Consider the following 19,536-nt stretch of genomic DNA (forward strand, 5'->3'; position numbering starts at 1 on the left):
CGCCAATAGTTATGATAGTCTTTTTGCCAGTCTGTTCTATCAAAACTTGTTGTAACTGTTCTTTGATGAACATGGACATCTCAAAAATGAAATGGTAAATTGCCCCTATATATAAAATCATGAATTGAACAGATCACCAAACTTGTCAGTCTTGAGAAATTTCAGTCTATAGTAAGTATTGTGTAGACCTTACACTTGATAGTTTTCTGCGACTGTTTGTTTGTTTGTCCAAACCACTGTGTCACAATTTAAAAATGATACATTGTATATACACACAACAAAAAAGACCGTAAACACTTTTTCAAGTTCATCTTCCTCATAGACTACTAGTATTTGGCTAGTAATTATGTTTTATATACCATGTTAAAGTTAATTTAATTGGTTAGCAACCGAGTAGGCCAATAAAAAGGGAAACTTTACACATGAGTGAACACATTCGGGTTTTTTTTTCTTCAAAGGCACGAAAGTAAAAATTGCAAAAATGGACAAGTTGTTATTCAGGCGAATGTGCTCTTCCACATAACAATGTTAAAAAGACAAATTCAACACAATAGAAATGCATATAAGTTTGCCACAAAAAACCCCCAAAATCATGAATCATCATTCCAAATTTTAAAAAAATGAAATAATATTCAATTCTTGAAATTTCTCACGAATTCTTAAATTCCTCACGAATTCTTAAATTCCTCAATTAAAAAGTGAAATGAAAAAATGTTGTCGATTGCATCACCTTGTTCGGCTTACTCTCTGTCATTTAACATATGAATTGATAGAAGATTCTTATGTTCCCCCTTCAGTTTCACCTTTATTTTTATTTTTTTTAGAATGTAAAGACAAACAAGGGAACGGAAACTTATTTCTGCTTTTTCATCCATGTCTCTCATTGCGTTAACTTGGTCTTTTGTTCACATTGTTATCTTTAAAGGCATCTGAAAAATTGATTTCAATATGTAAATTTTTGCCATTTTTACTTTTCTGCCTTGCAGGACAAAAACGATTGTGTTCACTCATGCTGAAGTTCACTTTGTTTAAAGCTACCAGATTGATAGCCAAATCTTTAATATGGTAGTTGACAAAATTATTCTTATCAACATCTTCTATGAAATATAACAACTGGAAAAAGTGTTTACTTTTTTTTTTTGGTTTCCTTTTTTGAAGATGATATGCTTAGAGAATTGAGAAATTTGAGAGAAAGTATTTTGGTTAGTCTTGATGGGATTTTTGAGCGCCCCCAACATTGTGCCTTGTTTAACTTATATCATTCAAAGATCTTTGTTTGAGAATAAGCTCCCCCAATGTCAAAGGTTATTCCTATTCATAAATCTGGTATTATTAATTCTCGAAATAAGTTTGGTTCTATTTCAGCATTACCCACTGATCTAAACCGCTAGAAAGATTTGTACAAAAACGAGATGGTCTTCCTTAATGAAAATATTTTTTGTTTTCCAAACAAGTTAAATTTATGTGAAAGCATTATTAAATCGTCACATCCTAGTCAAAGTTACCAATGAATGGATGAAAGCCACAGAAAGGAAACACACAGGGAGCGTATTCACTATTGTTCATAGACTTGAAAAAAAAAACCCGTTTGGATTCCATTGATCACGATTAGCTTCTAATTAAATTATGCAATGTTGGTGTATCAGATGAGTGTCTGCCATGGTTTACCGATTATCTGAAGGGGTGATCCATTTGCACTTCACTTAATTCAAGGTTTCAGCTCTACTACCAATATCTTTTGAGGTCCTACATTAATCGATTGTTGGTCCGCTTCTGTTCATCGTTTTTATCAGTGATTTATTCAGATTTTTTCCCTCATTCTTCAGTTCAGTATTTTTTTCTGATAACAATATTGATAGTGTACATAGAAATCTTGGTAAATGATCTGTTTTTTGTCTACAAGTGGATGTGAGCAAATAAACTATCCATTTTGAAAAGACTCTGTCTTTAGTTACTGATGGATCAAGGCACATGTTGAATAGATGTAACAAACAGATTAGGTGTTTTTTATATAGAGTATACCACTAAACAACAAGTGTATAATATTTAATACCTCGGTTTTGTTGCAATTTAAAAAATAAAATGGGATAAATATATATTTATATATATATCGGAAATCTGTGCAAGAGAGCTGGGAGATTAGTAAAGTATTTAGGCAGACTTCGACATTTTATCAATGAAACTAATCTGAAGGTGATTTATCAGTGCATTACCTTGCTACTTTATCATTTTGCTCATATCAAACTTGATTCAAGTGATAAGAAATATATCAAACAATTGCAAATTCTTCAAAATCAAATAATCTGAATGTATATACTTTTTATCATGTTAGTGGATATTCTGTTTGTTTATATTTCTCATCTAATGGACCCCTTTTTAAAACACCGCTGTTATGGTACCAGCACTGATTAGGGACATCCCTCCGTTAAAGTATCCATTTTCATCTAATACACTGCATATCTTTCTTTTTGTATATCTGTATATGACGGAAAATAAAATTCAATAAAATGCAATACAATTCAAGGCAAATTTATAATTCCTTATTACTAACTCATTGCCTACTCATATTACGAGATATCCTAGTGATTATTTTTTGTTATTAATCAATGTACACTAACACAATGTGATGTAATTTAGCCTTTGGCTGGGAAGGGATCATATGCAGCGCAATAATGAAATGAAATGAAATGAAATTTATTTACCAAACAAAAAACATCGTCAACAAAGTCACAACAATGAATGGTTGAAAAATAGTTTGGCAAAAAAGAACTGGCAACAGCGTGCTGGCTAGTCGATTAAATCAATTTGTGTATAACAGTTATGTGACATAATAATCTTATAGGTCTTTACAAATACACACCATTCAAAAATAAACAACACCCACATGGTCTGAAAGTTTGTGAACTTATTCAATAGTTAAATGGTGACAATTTGCCTACTTTTCTATATTGGTTGCTATAAAGCCTCTCTAAAGGCGGTGTCACACCATTCCGGGCAAGCTACGCGGGCTTGTGGCGAGGAGGTAGTTTCCAGCACGTAGAAGATTTTCAGCGGGCGAACAAGAATGTTTGCAATTTTCATTCATGCCTTGTCATACCGTATGGGGGAACTTCTGCGGCTTGACTTGCGGGGAAACAAATTTACTCCCCGGAGCTCTCCGCAGTTGGTCCGCACCTGACAGTATCTAGCGCGTAGTTGCCCGGAGGTGCTCACGCAAGTCCGATTTAACCGCAGCCAAGTTTTGAGCATGACCAAAACTTTTTCCGGGTGAGTCGCGGGAATGCCCGTAGAGGTCCACGCAGAACGCCAGTAGGAGACCCTTAGCGGTAGTACTTCCCAGGCAGTTCCCACGCAGGTACTTCGCAGTCCCGTATGCAGCCAAGATAATGAAATTCTGTGAGATTTCAGCCATTCCATTAGAGGAATTCCTTCACTGAGTTGTCAGTCCCCACGCAACTGGTACAAACGTCACACAGTATACTCGCAAGTATAACGCGTCCAGCAAGTAAGACACACGCGCTGACTCGCACAAATCCTTTTCCGCCCTCAGGAATGTCCGGTATGCTAGAAAATCCCTACACGTAACAAGCCCGAGTAGCTTGCCCGGAAAGGTGTGACAGGGCCTAAACACGGTTGCGGGTAAAAAAATATGCGTGCGCACCTCCGGGCGACTACTTTTGAGATACATGGTAGGTACTGTCATGTGCGGATCATCTACGGGGACCTCCGGGTAGTCAAAATTATTCTTTGCAAGTCGCACGCAAGGCTGGTGTGACACGGCCTTTACATCCCGTCGAGCGTGTTTAGAGATCGTGCGGACTCGGAGTTCCTGTCAGGCGTGGAGATGTCGCAGGGTTTAAAATTAAATCGGAGGGGAAGTATGTAGCAAGTACTTAATGAGTGGGTGTGTCTTGCTCGAAAAGTGAGACCCGCAAGTGGTCTGTACGCCTTTTTGGAAGTAGGAAGAAGTAAGGAGCGCGTAAGATCTCTACTTCTGTCGCACACAATGAGTGGGATAATTGTACGTGAATTGCAAGTGAAGCGTAAGGAGCACGGAAGTGTTAAGCTAGACAATCGTGCGTCAAATTGGAAGAACGCACGGATAATCACAATAGGGTGCACTGAGTCTCTACATTATTCATGTGGACTCACTGCAGGAGCACGGAAGTGTTAAGCTCAAAGAGATTATAACACAAGAGGGCGTAGTCCAGTGGGGAGGCAGCCGCGCGAGGGAGCTGCCATTTCGCGCTGTGGGAGCTGCCATTTCGCGCTGTGGGAGCCGCCATTGCACGGATCCTGTACAGTTATTAATCAGTAGATGGCAGCGCACTGTTTAATGCGCTCGACTTGAATATTCGGCGCAGTGACCTTGCGTTGTTTTATTGTGACGTCACAATGGTCATGTTAAAGCGTCATAATGGTGCTGATGTTGTTTGATTTTATGGCGTGATTGGGAATGTACGCGAAACAAACGTCATAATGCTCAACTATCTACTGTCTAGTCTACACCCAAGTTCCCACTGTTTATTTTGCGAACAACAAAAAGGTCTGGACTCTACCAAATGGTTCAAATGATATGATATCATCGTAGAAACTAATATCTAAACAATTAACCACATTGTGATTCTGAAAATGAAAATGTGTAATGAAGAATAACATATCACTCCTGATATGATATGAGAAGATATGACTTGAACGTAGACTTAGATCCAGTGCCAGGAGCTGAGTGTGCGCTCCCTCTTCAATTTTGGACGCACTATTTGTACGCACGCGTATGGCGACTACTTACTCTATAGGTATAATCTCTTTGGTTAAAGGTGCATGGTCCCGGTGTTTTAGTCAAATGCGTACGCGGGCGCACGGCGCAAGTTTCCTATAGAGACCTATGCTATCGACTTCTCCTGGGCGCTTACGCTTTGGCCCACTTTCCCCGAGTCCGAAGAAGTCCGATCCACTGTGTCAGTGGTCCGATCACAGTTCGGCTCATGATTCGGCTCAGGGGGGTGACAGCTTTAGCAAATATCTTTTGTGATGTCATAATAAGAAGCACATATGCACGCACCCTGGCATTACTTCAGACTGCGTGATGCGCAGAGAAGACAACGAAGGCAACGTTACTTAGCAACACCTACGCGCTTTACTCTTGATGACAGCTCAATTTCGGCAATCTTCGTATCAATGCTAACGGTGATCGGCAGTAGCATCAGCAGCGCCATCTACACTACCGGGACTATGCCCCTTTAAGCTAGACAGTCGTGCGTCAAATTGGAAGAACGCACGGATAATCACAATAGGGTGCACTGAGTCTCTACATTATTCATGTGGACTCACTGCAGAAAATGTTCTATATAGGAGCACGATGCACCTGAGCATGTTTCAACATACGTACTTCTGACGCACTTTTTATCGTGCTGATCACTTTCGTCGTCTGAGTGTGACGTACTTCACAAGTACGGTAGTAGTACGCACCACGCATTTTGGAAGTAGGTAACATGCACGGAGGAAGTGCGCTCACCCCCTTTTGTTAACACGTACATGGAAAACAAGTGGAAAGTAAGAGCCTCTTGCGTGGTAAGTACGCCTTCGTGGGAAAATACCCCCGAAATTGTTGCATCTTTTTACCTGCGTTACACGCACGCCTATCGAACTTACTTAGTACTTTTGTCTTGCGTACTCCCAGCGTGCCCCACGCGTGCTAATTGTCGCAGCCAGGTCGTAGCAAAAAACTGGCCGGCCAGTTTTCAGGCTGCGTGCTATGCGTCATGTTTGCGACCACCAAAAAAAGTACTTTCCACTTGCGTGCATCTCACTAGTTGGCCCATTTTTGGCACGCAAACCACTCGTAGCACCACGCACGACCGGATGTAAGAGAGCAGTAAGAGGCAGTTTTATGCTACCAAACCTTTTTCTCAGAAGTGACTCTGTTGAAATGTAGAGAACACACGGCAATACGCAAAATGCGTCGATTGTTTTGGCTCCTAATAAAACATACCTTCTCCTGGAAATGAAGCCCACCACCAGACCCACAATAATGAAGAAGATGAAAACACCACCTACAATACCACCAGCTAAAGCACCATTTGCATCAGGTTCGCCTGTGAAACAGAGATGACAGTGAGATGTGACGTACGTGGAACCAATAACACACATAATCATACACAACTGCAAAGTGGCAGAAAGCTTGTACACGGGGTGTCAAGCACACATTCACATGACAGTATGAACAGTTTTGCATGCATATGCATGCAGGAATCTAATTTTTGTGCAAATAATTGCAAGAAGCAGATGGATACGAACACACATAAAATAGACATCCCGTACAAATCTTCTTGACGTGTTGCTACAGATAGGCCAACTTTCTACTGTACACCTCTGTATTCATGGCAATCTACCTAAGTGATGCGAGGTTACAAACATTTCAGGCACGTACAATTCATTGCCATTATGGTGAAGGGCAGCATTGCAGCATTTGCAGCATCCCAACCAGGGTGTATATTCCAAGAAATAATCGACTGCCTTCATAAAGTGTAAGTCAGATTTATCATCTGCATCCGGTGAGAATCAGCACAAAAACATCCATTGTATTATGTAAGTAGAGTAAATCAATCCAACTGCAAGTTCGTTAACAACGTACTTTTTGTTTCACCAGTGGTTAAAGGTGACCAGTCGCTTTCACCGGCACAATTGACGGTGCGAACCTGTGGGATAGAAAGTTATAAAGATGAAATATACATGTCTATAATAGACATACAGGCCTTGATAAGTGGTCCATTCTTTCCATTTCCTTGTATGTACTGATATTAAGTGAAAACTTCTTTTATTACGTCATAATCATTTTCACAATTCTTACTTGCAGTGAACCAGTACAGTCCTGTGGGACTTTGATTTTTTTTCTTGGTCTCCTTGGCCAACATCTGCCTTACGGTCTTACGGACTTCAAACACTGAGTCCCTGAGATTCGAATGCTCTTTAGGTTTCACTCCTACAAATCTAGAGGTTTTAATTCGTTGCAATGGGATGAAATCAATGCACATTTTTAAGCATGTGTGAACAAGCATTAAAATGAATTATTTAGTTCCATACCTCAGAACGAGAAGGCCAATAAGAATTTAACTCATCAAAATCGAATGTTCCTATCCCACGAAATCAAATGGAAGTCGACAACAGCTTTAACTTTGATGGCGGTTTTTATTTACCATTGTCGAGTATCTCATGGCGAAAAAAAGGTCTTAAAAATGAATGTAATCAGAATTGTGGCTTCAGTTGTGTTCGAAATCCTATAATAATTCAATAGTGGGATCAATTCCGTTTTTACCAAATATATCGAGACTATCTCGGAATGCCATGTTGGAGTGATTGAAACTAACAGGCACAATACACAAAGACTCATGGAGTACTTGTCTTGATTCATGTGAACCTAACACTTACGAAAACTCTGAAGTTAGAAATATAGTGAACACTGTCAGAAAACACTCAAACACAAAATATCGAGGGATGATCCAAAATACATATTTTCATGCCTTAAATCAACCAATGGCACCCCGATACATGACTGTGTGTATTCACAGTGTATCATTCCAGATTAGCTCTTACAATATTAAATGCACTTTCAGAAAGGGTCATTTGACAATTTTACAAATTCATGGTTGTATCTGTGATTGTTGTGATCAAGTGAAACAATGGACTAAGGCACTTTCTGTTTGAGTTTATGACAAGTAAAATCAAATAATTAGGGAAGAAACATACCTGTATTGAATACATACTTCCAGGTGAGAGTTCAAGAATCTGGTATTTCATCTCATGCTGCACTTCATTGACTGTCCTGATAATGTAATGATCATCTATCACTGGTGATATACGGCTATACCGCAACTTGTAGGCCCGAATTTCTCCATTACGGTGTATAGGAGTGGCTGCAGACCACGTCACAGTGAGAGAATCCTGGGTACTGTTTGATACTGCTATATTAACTGGTACGGGTGGAGCTGATAAAAAGAACAGGTATAGAAATTCAGGAGTGCCTTTTAAGAAATATGTATAGTACATACAGGTACAAAATAAATATTTCAAAGCAAGGTCAGGGTGAAGAGTATGTCGTGGTCTCGATGTGAACGTACATAGCGTGTCAATAATTCAAGTTCATTTTCTATTTATTTCATATTTCTCATATCAGGTTATACGTTGAAAATAATGTGAGAACTATTTGTCAATATATAGTTAACAAACATAACTTTTATATACATTTATATATATATATATATATATATGTGTGAATGTGTGTGTATAAAAAGTGTATACGTGTGTGTGTGCGCGCGGTGCGTGTATACACAAATTGAAATAGTTTTGATAATGGGTCAATATCTAAATTACAGTTCAAATTTTACAAATATAATTAGAGAATGTTGAGGGGTGCAAGTTTGTTCGGCTGTAAGCCCTGCCTTTATCAGTGGTTGTAAATAAAACAGAGCATTTATAAGAAAGCTCAGGTCAGAGCAAATATTATTAGTACCAGATAATGAGAATGACTTATATCATAATCATACAAACTCAAGGTGAACAATGACTGTGGCCAAATTTTCATTTGCATACAGAATAACATGTGATTTTTGAAATATATATATAGATATATATATGTACTTTGGCATGCACAGGACTGTTATTGGACCTACAAGTATTCAGCATTAAAACACACACACACACACACACACACACACACACAAGTTGAATGCGCAATTATGCATCAGGCGTTAAATTCAGAGAGAAAGAAAGAAACAACGTCAGAGTGCTTTCAGAGAGCGCAACAACAAGACATAGATTGCGCTCATCAGCGTGTTGACAAGACATACACTGTATTAGTAATGAATATAGAACAATGTTATATGTAATGATATAGAATACTTTGTAAATCTATTCATTGTGTACGAGATAAGAATTCAATAAGAACTCTTTCAATTTACGTTGGGCATCTAAATAGGAACAGCGTGTTATGTGACGGGAAAGATTATTCCATTATCTGGGCCCTGTATACATCAGTGTTTGTTTTTTGTTTTTGTTTTTGTTTTTGGGGGGTGAAGATTGTTCGAGAACGTCTGAGGTGAAACGCGTCGATTTGGCAAGGAGGATAGCTGTAGAGAAGTAGAGAAGTCAGGTGGATGGTTGCTGTAAAAGAATACAGAGCACTTTAGATTTTATATCAATACCTGTATGATTAAAGGGCCCCTTGTAATACATGCTACACTCGGTGCGAAATCATACTAGAGCATGCACATAGATATACGTTTGGTAAATATACATATCTAGAATACATGGCTGTTGGGGGTCATCCCACTAGACCGACACCCACGAGTCATACAGCCCACGAGTTCGACATTTAAAACGGGTCCATATGAGTCATGCGGCTCATGAGTCATACAGCCCATGAGTTCGACACTAGGCAAATAAAGCCCATGAGTTCGACACTATAGGTACAAACAGCCCACGAGTTCGACAGATTAGTTAATTTGTTAGTCTCGTGGGCCTTGTTAGCTTAGTGTCGAACTAATGGGCTGTATGACTTGTGAGCTGTATAACTCATGGGCTGTATGATTAGTGAGCTGTATAACTCTTGGACTGTACGACTCATGGGTGTCGGTCTCGTGACTTGCACCCGGCTGTTGTTAGCAATTAAGGCAATTTATCACAGACAACACTATAAACATATCTTACCTTCTTCTAGTGTCCTCACAGTGACCTCACTGCTTGCTGCACTTTCTGAATCGTTTCTGACAGCAGTCACTGTGATGGTGTATTGTAGATACGGTTCTAGGTCTGTCAAGGTGTACCGTAGATATGGTTTTAGGTCTCTCTGGATGACCTCAAAATTATTCAACGTTTCTGATCCAGAGAAGTGTGTGTTTTCTGTTGTGTAGTGGAATGTGTAGATGGTAAAGCCAGTGCTACACTTTTTTGTTCCACTGGGGCGTGCCTGGAAAATTATTGAAGGGATCAAATCATTAAGAATTTGCATGTACGCATGACAATGAACTTGCATGAAAAACTAGAAATGTCGCTATGGCGACTGGTATGCCTCCGCCGTAATGCATGATTCTCCTAATAGGTCCATAGTACATGTGGACAACGTGTGATTACATTTTCACAAAATCGGCAAAATATTACAATGACATGTTTGTCACAAATGTGTTGAATGTTCACCTTCCTTGATCTAGGTTTAATTGGATGAATAGGAGAGCATGTATTTGGGGATTTAAGGACTTTAACTTGACTTTGACCCTTTCATAAGTTTATGCATAATTTTCAAGATATGGAGAAAAAGTGCAATTTCTGTATTGAATAGTAAATTGTTGCCATTTTCATCTGGCCTTTGACCCTAAAATTCATAAGAGAATCACTGTCAGGCAGAACATGCATAAATATGTACTAATTTTCAAGATAACTGAGCCACTTCCGAGAAATGGAGGAAGAAGTAAGTTCAGCACTTTCACTTGATCTTTGACTCTTTGACCTTTGACCTTTGACCTTTTTTGGCAAAAAAAAAAGCTTCCCAGAGAATCTCTATTGGGTTATACATGCAAACATCAAGTTGAAAAAAAAAATAATAATCCTGCTGGCATTGCATAAATATGAGGGAAATAGTAAAATTTTGGAGTGTTGCCCTTGACCTTTGACCCCTGACCTTTGACCCCATGAACACCAAAATCCCTAGATAATCACTGCCAGTCAGTACATGCATATACTATGTTCCATGAAGATACCCTGAACAATTTCCAAGAAACGGAGAAAAAAGTGAAATTTTAACATTTTACATGACCTTTTGACCTTTGACCTTTGACCTCATGACCCCAAACTTTAACCAGAGAATATTAATTAGGTAATACATATATACACTAAGTTTCAAGGAAATATCTTCTGGCATTACATAGATATGGGGGAAACAGTGAAATTTTAAGCATTTGACCTTGATCTTTTGACCTTTGACCTTCAGCATGTGCACCCAAAAGTTGATGGGCACAACTTCACCCCCTAGTACACATACATGCCAAGTTTCATTACGATACCTCAAAAGGTTTTTTAGTTATGCTGTCCACAAAATTAATTACGGACGGACGGACGGAAGGACGGACGGACAACCCGAAAGCATAATGCCTCCGGCACCACTCCGTGGCGGAGGCATAAAAAAGATACGCAAGGTTACAACTCATAAACGTAGTTATCAGACATTCTATTTTTTTTTTAATTTGGATTATGTACTAAATGTGAACATGAAGTATCATGTACATGGTGGCAATTTCATTCAGAAATTTGTCTGAGAACATTTGAAACACAATATCACTTTCATTATTCTATATTATGGTTTAAAAAGGCTTCTGAGGTACGCAATTATCTTTTTATCAAAGGCTTGAGTAAGCAATATCAAACTTCTTTCTTTCTTTACACTAGCCACTGCCCTAGAGATCTCAAAGTATTGCTTCTCGGTGACACGACATTTGCTCCTGCAACATTTGCTCCGGTCTTCTCTAAGGACTTGGGGTTAGGGTTAGGGTTGTGATAGGGTTTTAGGTTTAGTTTGATGTGAGGATTAGGATTAGGGTTAGAGTTATGTTTGTTGGTAGAATTTACGTTTGGCTTAGCGCGCAGATACTTCATGGGAGCACTTGTCGCAAAAGCACATGGAACCTTGCCATTCAGTCAATCAAAGTCCAGCAGTTAACAACTTGTGTCAGCCTCATGCTAAAACGTAGATACTGGATAGAACCTTCCTTCATTCGGCACAAGTCAACAAATATGTAAAGTCACTTGATATGTACAGTGGACTCTCGTTATAACGAAGTCCTCGGGACCGGCAGTTTTCTTATGTTATATCGAAATTTCATTATAACCGAACAAATAAACAATGAAAAAACAAAGAACGGATGATTCTGCGGGTGAATTTTTACTTTGTTGTAACAGGAATTTCAATACAGCTGTGTTCGTTATGACGGGAGTGCACAGTACATACTTTGTAACAACCATCAAAGGGCTTGCAGATTGTCATAATCAGGTTAACCGTACTTAGTGCGGGGGGGGGGGGGGGCTCATGGCTGCAAGGATGATTCACTGTGGTTTAAGTAAATGACAACTCTGTAAATGACAAAACTGACAGCTCAGGAATACTTTTGACAGGCAAGTTGATAATCATTCGATAATATCGACAAACACGGAGAACTCTGTTCTGGATTGATGATATATTTTTTTATAATAGTACTGTATTATCTTCAAATGTCCCATTTGCCTATTATGTCGATGCAATAATATGCTTGAATTAGTCAGATCTTATTCAGTACATTGCTATAATAATGTAATTAGTGCAAAAAAAAAACACTTCAACATAAAGTTTTAAAAATAAGTAAAAAACGTAGAGGAACTCTTCAGAATCGAAATACACATGCTTAGAGACACAATTGATATAGTTTGGAGTCAATGTTACGAGAGGCAACGAACAGACTTAGAAGCTGCGTAAGACCTTGATTTTTATTCAAAGTTTAAAATTGCTTGTTTCAGTAATCTACATGGGGTTTGAATACATGTATAGTCCCCATACAGCAGAATCCATATCTACATGATGTAATGACATGTATACAATTAGCTTACATGGTGTGGAATGTACTCTTCAACTACCATCTATACATAACATAACGAGATGAGAATTATCTTTATCATAGCATTGTTTGCCTTTTATTAAGTATATCAAGGCACAGTATAAATCACATACCTGCCATTTCACAGTGATTTGTCTGGGTACATTTGTTGTTGCAGAGACAAGGATTGGGGCGCTGAGATCTGAACATAGATGATGAGAGAAGAATCAACTTGTGAATCACAATTCTCAACGTTATAACTACAATCAGTGAAAAAAAGCAACAAAAAATGCAAAAATTCCTATATTATACATTTTAAGGAATTGTTGCTCACAAGCATGCAACATACATTTTAGTTTGACAAGTTCTTTTTATTAGCAATAATGTCTGTCTTATCAGCATTAGGTCTTTAAACCCCCCCCCCAAAAAAAAAAAAAAATCTCTCTCTCACACACACACACACACACAAACAAATAAAGCTACAATCTCTGGTGTCATTTGGGAAGAGATTAATGAGGTCAAACAATCTTGACAGGGTTGAAATGAGTATGAGCACACGGATGATAATCGCTTATAGCTAGATGCACTGTGCATGCATCTACGACGTATGTCTAAATATCAATAGTCTGAGTTCAGCACCATCTTTGTTATCTTATCACTCGATATTAGGGAGCTTTAGATTTTCGCGACGGGGACGTTCAGAGGGGAAAAAATCTGTTCTGTGCATGCGCAGAATCGCTTATCAAAGTCGATTTATTTATAGCTCTGGTCGTCTGAGTTTTCATTTCGCTTTTTGTGCTATTTTTACGTCCGGTCAATTCACGACGTAGAGAGGTACTTCATGCACCGATCATTGTATTATGGGGGCGCCATTTTATTTTTTTATAGGTTGCGTCTCGGCGTAATCTAAATTTTCTTTTCAACACGACGCAGGAAAGAAGAGAACGTCCAGCTCAAGCGTCATCTCAAACATCCGCGCCGCAAATTTATAAAGCTCCCTATTGTTAGAAATATACACAGCAGCACAAAACGGCATTGTACAGACCGTGTTATTCTATGTACAATTCTGGTAGTATTTACTAGATGAAGCTTACGGTTTCTGATCTCAAGATCTTACTTGCACAGTTCGTCACTGTTGTCAGCGAGTCAGATTTGGGTCCCGTCCCTCCTGGACCTTCCCTGACCGCTGCTACACTGACTTCGTACTTGGTGTCTGGATCTAGACCACGTAATACAGCAGATGTCCTTGGGGCTGCTACTTTTGGTCCATCAATCCAATCTCCATCAGGAATCCTGTAGTAGGTGCTGTATTCTGTTACAGGTGGGTCTCCAATATCACTCTGCTCATTCCAAGCTATCCACTCAATGGTAAGGGAAGTGGATGTTGATGCATTCACTTTTGGGACAACTTCCATTACAGGCAAAACTATGAAAGACATATCGTCAAAATAAGAAAAGGAATTAACCAAAATACCAGTAATAAACTTCGTATGCAACGATGTGCATACGTGCATGTATATTAAATTATTAGTTCTAAATGTAAGTTGGCATAAATGACTCACGGGCTGCAAACTAGATTTTATGGCTATTACTGAAATCTGAAGTAGACAAAATCTGCTGCAGCTCTATTGTCCGAAAGAAATCTGGCAACTTCATAAAACACTGACCAGTCACACAATTACCAGTATCACTTGTTCCTAGTGACATGGATACCTAAATTTACTAAATTTGTATTCATATTCAAAGTTATGCGCGGTCATTTTAGATGTGTTCATGAAGAGTTATACATCATTTTGTGATAGTTGTAGTTATACACGTTTGTGAAGCTTTTATTCACAAACAAACCAGTCGTACATAACAACCTTCAATCAGTATTTACCATAGATGGTGCTATATATTTCGTATCAATTAATAATGGAGCTGTTTATGAAATGGCATTGTTTCTTTCCTCCTTAACTAAACTCTACAAACACAAACTGCCTTACTTACTTGCAAATTGCTCTTACATAAAAAAGATACACCCACTTACAACCATATATGTTTTTTAAGTCTGTATCATACTTCAAATTGGATCGTAGCCTGTATCATTTAGGGACCACTTATACGGAAGGTGTAAATATGCCACCATCTTTCTACGAAATTCAGACCTCATCTACAAAATGATGCTACCTATAGCAACAAAACAATGTGTACTTGTATAGCTTAAGAGAAAATAAGAAAAAAATGTCAGACTTACAGGTCGTTTTGCAGAAATATTACAATGTTTGGTAAACTAACCTGCGGGGGTATGAATCATGTTTACTCATACAAGGATGTCTAAATCGTGAAGACCTATCTATGAACACCTTTACGATGCTCGATACTGATACCAATAACGTACAACCAAGTAAATGGTACTTCACACCAAATCCAATCTGTCAGATTATTTTTGCAACCGCAATAATGTACAAAAAAAAACTCTGAGCAAAATCCACAAAACATACATCTTTTGGTATAACCAATGCACAAAACGTCATTGTTGAACCCTGAACAAACATTAACTTAAAAATATGATGTACATCCAACCATACTTGACATATCTAAAAACGTTTGTCTTACTATAAGTCACTGCATCAACAGCGAGGCTAGATCGGTTTCCATATAAAGAGCATTCATATTTTCCAGAAATCATCTGATCAACTTTGAAGATGATGGAACGGTTTGCTCCAGATGCATCCAAAGAACTCTGATTTTGACTGATGCCAGTATCGTCGCGCACACCATCCCTGAGCCTGTAGAGGCTGACATCTGTTGCATTAGGTGGTGGGTCTCCTTCAACAACACAGCTGAAGGACGAAGGCTGGTTTGGATTCACTGTGACATTCATGGAGACATTAGTAATTCCTGAAAGGGAAGAAAATATCAGGTGCTTCATTAACATGAAGATAACTCACGATCTTTTGTAGTATCACCGCTTTTGATAAACAGTTTCTATCATAACCTGCTGTCATATGTTCTATTTCAAAAGCTTTTAGAGAGTACAAACGTGTATTTTTACACAGACACGTGTCTTCAAGACTGATTCAATTACATTTTTTAACAAATCCTAGGAGTGATAATTATGTTATATGGGCCTTCATCGCACATTCATGTCCTATTAAAGTTGAATAAAATGTTCAATGACTCCTGAAGTTTTTGCACTGTGTTAAATTTGAATCCCAATTCTCAATGCTTTTAACAGCGTTAAAAAAATGCAACATTACTGTATTACATTAATTTTTGCTCACAGGCATGTTTATATAATAACATGTTGGTGAATTTGATTTCTAATTGGTTGACAAGTTCTTCTAAATGCCAATATTGTCTGTCTTATCGGAGTTAGGTGGTTTGCCAAATACAGCTTTAGTCTCACGTGTCTTTGGAAAAAGAGATTACTGAGGTCAAACAATCTTCAGAGGGTGGAAATGAGCATGAGCAAAGAAATGAAAATTACATTGCAAGTTGTACTGTATACATGGGTTTACGGATTAATCTGCCAAACGATATACCTTAGTGTCATGAGTATCGATGCAGCATCATTCTTGTCATCTTATCATTTCATATCGTTAGCACTGTCTACAAAGCTGCAAGAATAATCTGCGAGAATAGTCTGCATTGTAAAAAACTGTTATTCTACAATCCTGGTAGTATCTACTATAGGCCTACCAAGCATATGATTTATGACAACAATATCTTACTTGGACACTCGGTCTCCTTTGCAGATGAGTTAGATTTCGGTCCTGTCCCTCCTGGACCTTCCCTGACCGCTGCTACACTGACCTCGTACATAGTGCATTGATCTAGGCCACTTAATACATCAGATGTCATTGAGGCTGCTACTTTTTGTCCATCAATCCAGATTCCATTAAGAATCCTATAGTAGACGATGTATTCTGCTAAGGGTGGATCTCCAATATCACTCTGCTCATTCCAAGCTGTCCACTCAATAGTAAGAGAGGTGAATGTTGATGCAGTCACTGTTGGGGCAGCTTCTATTACAGGCAAAACTACGAAAGACATATCATAAAAACAAGAAAAGGAATCAACCAAAATACCAGTCTAATAAACGTTTTATGCCACGTTGTGCATTGATCTGCATTCATCTTGTGAGCGATTATGACACTGTAAGTTTGCATATTGATATTATACACGAGGCTACTAACCGGATCTTGTAGTTTTTACTAGGAAATTTAATAGAAATAGATGAATATCATTTATTAAGTGCTTTCGACTAAAGGTTCTGAGTGAAAGGAATTGAGAAATTCCTGCTGCAACTCTGGTGTCCAAAAAAATTCATGAAACATTAACCAGTTACACTATCACCAGCATCGCTTGCTCCTATTTTAAAAAAAAATGAAATTGAAACCTACTCAAAACTGACACGAATGAATTTGTATTCTTTTGCAAAATTAGGCCTATAAATGAGTTCATGAAGGGGTATGTATACTCTTATGAAAGTTGCATTAATAATGTCATTATTTGACATGTTAGAGGAAAATTCAGCAGCACTTAATTTAAAGCGATATTGAGAAGATTTTATTTGCATGAAAACAGCAGTGATACAAAACCTTCAATTAGCATTAGTGGCATAAATGTTGCTATTCCTGGTCAAATAATTACGCTGTTTATGAGATGACAATGATTTTTTTTCATTCCTCCACTTGACACTGTAAAACCAAATCAGGGCAATTATCCCCAGGACAATTACCCCACGGCTAATTACTGTTAGTGACAATGTTAGAGTATAGAAATTAGGGTTAGTGTTAGCTTTAGGGTTACATCGAGTTTGGGTTAGGGTTAGGATTAGGTTAAGGAAAAGGCTTAGGGTTAGGGTCAAAAGAAGGGTCCGGGGTAATTGCCCAGGGGGCAATAGCACTAGACCCCTGTAAAACACAAGCTATCATTCTCCTATGTAGGGCCTATTTGCAAATCTCTTTTACATTATTGATACACTCACCCAAAACCATGTTTGGTATGAATGGTAGATCCATGTCATACTTCCAACTTGGATGCTATTATTAAGGGACCACTTATATGAACGGTGCAAATACGTCACCAGCTGTCTAAGTAACAAAGAATTTCAACTTATTCAGACCACAGCTGATCCACAAACTACGTCAGCTAATGCTATCTAGCAACAAAACAAATACATGTATAACTTAAACAAAAAGAAACTGTCACACTAAACTGTTCCTTTTCGCCAAAAATTTAACAATGTTAGCAAATCTAACAACAGGCAGGAAAATATGACAATCTTTTTTTCATAGAAGGGTGTCTAAATTATTATCAAATTTTGAAGACCTCTTGTCTGTATGAACACCTATACAATGCTTGATATTTAAAGGAAATAAAATCCAACCACTATTATGATACATACCCCAAAACCTGAGCTTTAAATCCTAAATGTACATCTCTTGGTGTCACCAAAGCAGAAAACAGCATTGTAGAGCCCTGGCACAGATGGACTGTGGGATAGCTCGGTTGATATGTCACTTCTGGTTGCCTACAGCATGTCTATATGTATGTATAGGCCTACATGCCATGCAATGTGATCAGTGTAAGCATTTTGATCGTTAATTCGAATTCTTTTTCCTTTTTTCATTTTCTTTCTCTGTTCTTTTACTTCTTCTTTCTTTTGTACCTTGTTTTAGCTTTCATATAGTTTTGCCATTAGTACTTTGTGTCCTATCTCCACGGTAAAACGAATTTATACATCTGTATTTATTTTCCCAGGAAACCAAGTTAACAAGCTTTGTTTCTGCGGTTCCTTCATATTTCACTTTATAGAGAGTTGTCTTTTATGTACATAATTTAATGCTGACACACTTTCTAGTCATTACCCACTTTATATCATATTTTGTATCTCGCTTGTTTTTGTTTGTTTGTTTGTTTTTGATTTGTTTTGTTTTGATTCTGTTTTTATCATTTTCTATTGCTTAGTATATGTACATCTGTCAAGTGAAATAGGAAAATAAACGTGTTGGGACTTCTTCTGCATCTTGACGTCTACGTTCCCATGCTCCTTCTCCGGCGACTTCTGCACAGACCTCAGACCAAGACACGCTACGGAGAACGTTCTTTCACAGTTATTCTACCCAAGTTACGGAATGGTTTCCCCATTTATACGAAAAGCCCCATCAGCAGAACCATCCAAGTCATTTCTTAGCATTCTGAATACCCACCTTTTCCCATAACTGCTTATCCCTACCCAAGCAAATTTGCAAGCTAATGCATTTAGCGTAGGCCTAATCATACTATACTTTATTTGGTCGTCTATCCAAACATTATAATGAATGTTACCTTCTTCATCATACAGCAACATGTACTTCAGTAATTTGACATCTTTCTTTGGTATCTATCATTTTCTTTTCCTCTTTTTTCTTCTCTTCTCCCTTGAGAAGCATTGTATTGGGTGCGTTACAATCATTCTTTTTTTCATTTAAGCAATAGCATTTGCATGGTTCTTGCCTGCACCGCCAGGTTCACAGGTCTATTTTGTCATACGTACATCACGTACATAATAGCAGTGAGTCTTTACAGAATTGTCTTAATCTAGTAGGAGCCTATACCTTTAACCACCATGATGTAAAGTACCCCTCTTCGTATTTTTCCCATCTTTCTTTCTTTATCTCTCCCTCATTAATTTGCCTATCTATGAATCAATTGAACGTGCATAATACGTTGTTTTTTTTTATGTTTATGTACATAATTCATTGTGGGGAAGTTATCCCTGCTGGACGTCCCAGTTGAGTATAATAACGTATTTCGTGTACAAACTATGCGCATTTTTGTGAATCATGCATTTTGTAAATAAATCAAATCAAATCAAATTATTTCTGATTGAGTGAAGGGGCCGAGGTGGGTAGGATCTAGCACATGTGTATTTTTAGTTACAGGCCTGGGC

The 19,536-nt window shown here is 38.1% G+C and overlaps 1 protein-coding gene and 1 long non-coding RNA gene across 2 annotated transcripts in view; both read right to left on the reverse strand.

Annotated features, from left to right (window-relative positions):
- The window catches only part of LOC139737460 (uncharacterized), a 79,139-nt gene that overhangs the window by 14,766 nt on the left and 44,837 nt on the right, over positions 1-19,536 (reverse strand). The window contains exons 12-14 of the mRNA XM_071648139.1: positions 16,331-16,639; positions 15,375-15,497; positions 13,732-14,040 (exon numbers count right to left, since the gene is read on the reverse strand). Coding sequence (XP_071504240.1) covers positions 13,732-14,040; positions 15,375-15,497; positions 16,331-16,639 — 741 coding nt within the window. The remainder of the gene's footprint in view (positions 1-13,731; positions 14,041-15,374; positions 15,498-16,330; positions 16,640-19,536) is intronic.
- Positions 5,976-10,337, reverse strand: LOC139739193 (uncharacterized). Its single transcript, XR_011711499.1, has 4 exons — positions 9,706-10,337; positions 7,747-7,985; positions 6,635-6,698; positions 5,976-6,095 (listed from the first exon to the last, which is right to left on the reverse strand). It is a non-coding gene; the product is annotated as an uncharacterized lncRNA (long non-coding RNA).

This window comes from Diadema antillarum, unplaced genomic scaffold (genome assembly GCF_040938485.1).
Source record: "Diadema antillarum isolate AM-2024a unplaced genomic scaffold, OU_Dant_1.0 scf00000029, whole genome shotgun sequence".
Classification (NCBI taxonomy): domain Eukaryota; kingdom Metazoa; phylum Echinodermata; class Echinoidea; order Diadematoida; family Diadematidae; genus Diadema; species Diadema antillarum.